General features: G+C 61.7%; 1 protein-coding gene across 1 annotated transcript in view; it reads left to right on the top strand.

The window, feature by feature from the left end:
• The first annotated feature begins 1,013 nt into the window (after positions 1–1,013).
• CDH4 (cadherin 4) overlaps positions 1,014–6,000 on the top strand; it is a 541,856-nt gene continuing 536,869 nt past the window's right edge. Inside the window, exons 1-2 of the mRNA XM_032387709.1 lie at positions 1,014–1,093; positions 3,529–3,640. Of these exons, the coding sequence (XP_032243600.1) occupies positions 1,037–1,093; positions 3,529–3,640 (169 nt within the window). The 5' untranslated portion in view covers positions 1,014–1,036. The remainder of the gene's footprint in view (positions 1,094–3,528; positions 3,641–6,000) is intronic.

Raw genomic sequence — 6,000 nt, 5'->3', positions numbered from 1 at the left:
GCGCCGGCCTGGCCAGCCGGCACCGACATTCCTAACAGCTCTTCTGTCGGAAAATTTCTTCCTTTTCTTTCCCGGGGCCTCTAATTTCTTTCTTGGCTTCTCAGGTCTAACAGTGCGTTCTGATGCACAAACAGGAATTCGTCCCGTCCCCAGTCCTTAGGGGCACAAGGCAGCCGGGGCTCCGACTCGGAGCTCTGCACTGCGCTGGAGGGTCTGCAAAGCCTGCAGGCAGATCTACCGCTCGCTCCGCTCTGCGCTTCTCTGCTGGGCTGGTCTCTCAGGGCTGACTCCTGACAGCCCAACGTGGGCGCATGGCCTCCCAGGAGGTGGGCCAGGGCTGGGGGGAGTCGGTGCGAAGACACCCCAAACGTAGAGAACACAAGGGGAGCGCCCTCCCACCGTGGGCCGGGCAGGAAGTTAGCCTAAGCAGAGCAGGGGCTCCCCATCCAGAGGGGGCGCCCAGGGTATGTGTGGGGGGGACCCCCAGCCTCCTTCAGTCCTCAGGTCGCCGCCTTCCCCTCCACCCCCCCAGTACAAGGAGGGTCGGGGCCCCTCGACCCACCCGGGCTCCGACGCCCGGCCGCGCGGGGCGGGGGCACAAGGAGGAGGCGCCGGGCGCAGCGCGCCGGGCGCTGGCGCGGGCGCGGCGCGGGGGGCGCGGCGCCTTTAAGGCCCGCGTCAGGCCGAGCGAGCGCAGGGGCCGGGCTCGGGGCGGGGCCTCGGCGGGGCGGCCGCGCGGCTTCACCTGCAGTTCGGAGCGCGCGGAACAGAGGCGCGGGCGGCTGCGAGGCCGGCGGACGCACCGGCCCGAGGGAGCGCGCCGCCGGCCGACTTGGCCTGGCTCCCGGAGCCGGGCAGCGATCGCGGCGGCGCGGCCGGGCTGGAGGCGCGGGGCCCGATCGAGCGGCGGCGGCAGCAGCGGCGGCGGCGGCCATCGGAGCTGCGCGATCCGGGCTGCGGCGGCGGCGGCGGCGGCCGGGAGCGGGCTCCGGGCGCCGGGCTCCGGGCGGGTGCCGGGGCGCGGCGCGGCGGGAAGATGACCGCGGGCTCCGGCGTGCTCCTCGTGCTGCTCTCGCTCTCCGGCGCGCTCCGGGTAAGTTGCCGCCTGGCGTCCCGGCCGCTCGGAAGCCCCGGGCACCGCGGGGCCGCCCCCGGAGCCGGCGGGGCGCGCACTCGCCCGGAGGGGCTCTCCCGGGCGCCCCCGCCGCGAGCACCGCTGCATCCAGAGGCTCCCGCGCTCCGCGAAGCCGCCCGCGGTCGACAGGAACGGGGAGCCGCCGGGGCAGCGGCGAGCCGTGGTGCGGAGCGGGGTGGGATGTGGGTGGGCGGAGGGCCCAGAGAGCTGTGCCCGAAGCGGGACCCGCCAAGCATCCCTCGGCCGCCCCAGGTCCGCGGCCGCTGCTCGGAGCTCGGCTCTCCCGCGTCTGGGCAGGCTGCCCGCTGGCGGAGCCGGCGCGCCCTCCATCGCCCGGGAGCCGCGAGCCTCCGGAGTTGGCGAGGCCAGCCCGGGCCGGGACTGCGGGCGGGGAAGCTGGCGACAGCAGGCAGGGAACCAGGGGTACTAGGGACACCCGGGCTGGCCGCCCTGCCCGGGGCCGAGGGCTCGCGGCGCGGCGCCGCCTCCGCGCTCGTCTTCCGGGTGCTGACAGGGACCTTGGCTGAGGCTGGGCAGCGGATGTGGACCGCGGGGCACCCTCGCCGCCGAGTCCGCGAGGCGCGGCTGGAGCCGGTGTCCGGCGGGGCCCTCGCCGCTGGCAGCGGGGCCGGGGAGCCAGGCGCCAGGCGGGCGCAGGGTGAGGGTGCCCGGGAGCGCGGTCCGGGCGCCCGCCTCCTTCCCGCCGAGCCCGCGAGCCCGGCCCCCAGACCCGCTGTGCGCGGCGCGTGCAGGCCCCGGGGGCGGCGTGCGGGGCGGCGCCGGGTGGCGCCCCTGGGGAGGCGGCGGGGCCGCGGGAGTTGCAGGAACCCCCTCTCGTGGCCGATCGGCCTCGCTGCTCCTCAGGGCAGCGCAGTTGTAACCTCCGAGATAAACAAGTGCGGCGCCCCCAGGCCCGCTCCGAGGCTGCGGGGCGCTCCGGCTGCGCTCGCCGCACGCCCGGGCGGGGCGAAACTTTCCTGGGCGAGTTCGCCGCCGGGGCTCCGGGCCTCTGTGGAGCTCCGTTCCCGAGAAGTGGAGCTGCGGTTTGGAGCTCTCCCAAGGAATGAACCCGCGCCCCTCGCCCTCCCCATGGGGCTTTTGGGGGAGGGCGCCCGCGCCGGGGGCCGGCGTCGGAGTGTGGGAGCCAAGGCCGGCCGGGCGGCGGCCCCGCGAAGGCACGACTGCGCCCCGTGTGCGCCTCTGCCGCCGGTGTGCGCTGGCCGGGGAACGGGGCCGCCGAGCTCGGTCGTCCGGGCCCAGCGTCCCTGCTAGGCGCGCAGTCTCTTCGACGGTTCCCCACCCTGCGTGCGAGGCTGACCTGGCGCTGCCACTCCCCACAGCCTGGCCTGGGCCCCTTGCCCGCCCCCAGCCCCTTCCGCTGGGACAGGCGGACGCCCACCCTTTCAGGTCAGGGTTAGAGATGGGGGCTCCACGGGAGGACCAGTGTTCCTCCGAGTGGAGGTGGGAGGACTGGAGGGTGGAGCCCCGTCTTTGGGAAGCCTCCCTCCTTGCCCGGCGCTGAGCCTCTTCTGGGAGGACCTCCTTTCTTGCTCTGCCCCTCCTCCCCCCCGGTGACCCACGGAGAAGACCTAAGCCTGCAGGCCCTCTGCACCCAGAGCCCAGCTCCGGGGCCGCGAGGGTGCCATGGCCGTCAGGCTGCCGCTGGCTGCACCTCCCTCCTCTCCGTGGCTTGGGATACTCCTCAGATATTGCCCTCTGTGGGGCCGAGAGGCCGTCCCAGGCAGCAGCCCTGGCGTCAGCCGTCCCTCCTCCCCACCACGCACCCCTGACCCCAGGCCAATCCAGCAGGGCCCCTCGTGGGCGCCGGGCTTCCGCCTGCGCCGCGCAGAAAGCGGAGGAACCTCCCCCTGGCGCACGGTCAGAAGGTCAGGTGCACCCTCGCGCCGCGTCCCCCGCCCGCGTCGCTCACGTCACTTCATCCCATCCTCACCTGTCACGGGAGGGTGAGCACGGGACGAGAAGGTGTTTTCCGAGCCAGAGGCCACATTCACCCAACTTTTATCACCGACATCCTGATAGCTGTCCTGCATCCTCCGCGGTTACCGACACTCCCCGGCTGTGCCCAGATCACCACTGACCCTGGACCGCGTGTGCGTGCGTGCATGCGTGCGGAGGAGAGCACACGTGCGTGCGGACTGTGGCTCTGCCCTCGGCCTCGGGGTCCACGGGGTCTGGGGGGCTGCTGAACCAGGTGAGTCCATGAGAGCACAGAAGCAGAAGAGCATTGGTTTTGGGTGGAGACCGAGGCATCTGCGTTCCTGTCCTAGCCGGAGGCAAGACCCAGCCTGCAGCAGCCCTTAGTAAACATGGGCTTTGGATTAAATTTCTGTCAACTTCACATTGGTTCCAACCTCTTTTCTTTCTGTTCTCAGGCCCATAATGGGAATCTTACAGCCAGGGAGACCTGCAAGGCTGGATTCTCTGAAGAAGACTATACGGCATTAATCTCGGAAAACATTCTGGAAGGAGAGAGGCTACTCAAAGGTAGGGGGCTTGCGGAGTGGGAAGAAATTGCACATCATGCTCTGGACGGGGGGGAGACATTTCCAGGAACAGGCAAGGCGGGGCTGTCTTTGAGGCAGGCTCTTTGCAAAATGATGGCTCTGAGGTCAGTAAGATGGGGAATGTGGGGACCTCGAAGGCATTTTGCATCACAGGTGAATGATTCAGAATGCCTGTCATTTTTGAGTGAGGTGAATCATTTCCTGGGCAACAAATTAGAATTTGGATGTAACGTCACCCAAATAATGTGCAGGGAGAGACTTTCTTGCTAAGTATTTTTATGTATGAAATTCTGGATTCTTAAATTATCCCTGCTTTGAAATGCATGATAAAGCAGACGATGTTGTTGGAGATGCGGTAAATAAGCCCACAGACGTTCTGTTCACAAATGTGGCATTCATTTTCATTACAGCCGCACTGACAACACGAAAACACACATGCAGGAGGGAGCTACCAATTAGCTTTATCCTAATTGTAGGGTTATATCCACATTTGTGATGGGAACGTCAGAAGCAGCTTCAGAAGTCAAGTGACAGTAGATCATTCTGCATGTTGATCTGTTTCCCTTTCGAGACAAACTAATTAAACTTTCCATTTGCATGGGAGAGGAAATAAATCAGTTCTTCCTTCTGAGGATTCCAGATCCTATCACGAACACCACGGCTGTGCGCCTTCCCAGAAGTAGCAGCTTTTAGCTGATTTCAGAGGGATGGAGGGAGCAAACTTTGGATAAAGCTTCAGCACTAAATTTTAGCACTCACGACTCAATAATCCTCATACTGCTGACTTTCTCCCCAGTTTTGTGTTTTAGGGAATCTGGGATTTTCCCTTAAGAGCTGATAGCAGCTTCTTTGGGTGGGGCGGGGGTGGGAGCACAGACATATTGGGAGGTGATTTTTCAGATCCTCTTCCTTGGAGACTGAGCTTGTTGACTTACCTTGTTTGTGCCTGGTTGTATGAACCGGGGATTTTGACTTGGTACTAAGTCCAACCCTTACTTGTTTGTCTGCATTGACTGCTAAGGGTATGATACAATTGAATCTTTCATTGATTACCAAAAAAATAAAAATGAAATTCCCAGCAGTTGACCAGAAGCAGAACGGGTGTGTTGCATGAGGAGGCATATACTGGTAAGGGTTTTCAGGAGATGCTCCGTGAATTGCACTGTGCATGTCATTTTAGAGTTCGAGAGGGTGGACCATCTTTCAGGATGTATTAGCCTACTGAGCATTCCTGTGTGTGCTCAGGGAAGGCCCAGAAGATTCTTCCACACTGGGTGTGTTGTACCATTGCATATAGCAGGGGACACGCTGCGGTACCCCCGTTTGCTTCTCTGGAAGCTGGCATCCTGGGCCTCTCTGAGTATGGAGCTGCACTTGATAACATCTTGGAGTCTCAGTTTTACTCAGGAATGTAAGAAAAGTACCTCTATTTTAGTAAGGCCAAGTGCTACCTACTGTGGAAGAGAATGGCAGATTTTCATACCTTTTTTGATGAAATGTGGGATTTCTAACAGGCATCTGGTCTCCCTCCTGGCTGCTTTGTGGGTCCAGGCTGAACTGGCCTCTCTGCTTTTGGCCAGTGTTGTAGGGAAGTCTTGATCACTGGCTGGACGTTGGCCTGCCCCCTGAGCCCAGACGTGGTTCACCCAGTGTGGAATGGAGAAGGTGAACTTGGACCAGCCTATAGGCTTTGGGGATGCATGACCCATTTTCGGGGCACTTACTTATTCCTGAAATGAGGCTCAACCCAACCCAGGTTGAGGGGAGAATTGCAGGTGTCTCACAGGCCTTGGGACCTGCTCCTCCCCTCCTGTGGGGCAGGCTAGAGCCCCATTGCTTCTCCTGCCCCTGTGTGCACCCCCCCACACACACTGTTCTCCGGGCCAAAGATGTTTTATATCTTAGAAATAATTTTACACATATGGAGGTAAAAGCTGATGCAGATACACACTCAAACCAGGGCAGATAAAAATTTCTCTTTTTATGTACGTACTCTGCAAACCACAAGACCACAGTGAAGGTGTGTGCATCCAAAATAAAATAAAGCTACAGTATTTCTGTTATTCTGGTAGGAATCAAGTTAAATAGATAATGACTACTTATAATTGAGTTACTCCAACAGAGAGAGCTTAACCTTAATTTGACAAGCAAAGCTTCACAGAGTCACCGTTTTATTATAAGTACCCCAAAAGCCATTAATGGCTGCTTGGTGCCTCCTTCTCTTTGACTGAGTCAGCTTACCAGCAGCCCCAAACATCCAGATTCCAGAAGGAGCGATTTGTTACACAGTAATTAACTTATTTATGATAAATGGATGGAAGAAATGTCGTGGCATTTTGT

The sequence above is a fragment of the Phoca vitulina genome, unplaced genomic scaffold (genome assembly GCF_004348235.1).
Source record: "Phoca vitulina isolate PV1807 unplaced genomic scaffold, GSC_HSeal_1.0 scaffold50, whole genome shotgun sequence".
In the NCBI taxonomy this organism is placed as follows: Eukaryota; Metazoa; Chordata; class Mammalia; order Carnivora; family Phocidae; genus Phoca; species Phoca vitulina.
The sequence above is the reverse complement of the archived record's forward strand: the minus strand, read 5'-3'. Positions and strand labels throughout refer to the sequence as shown.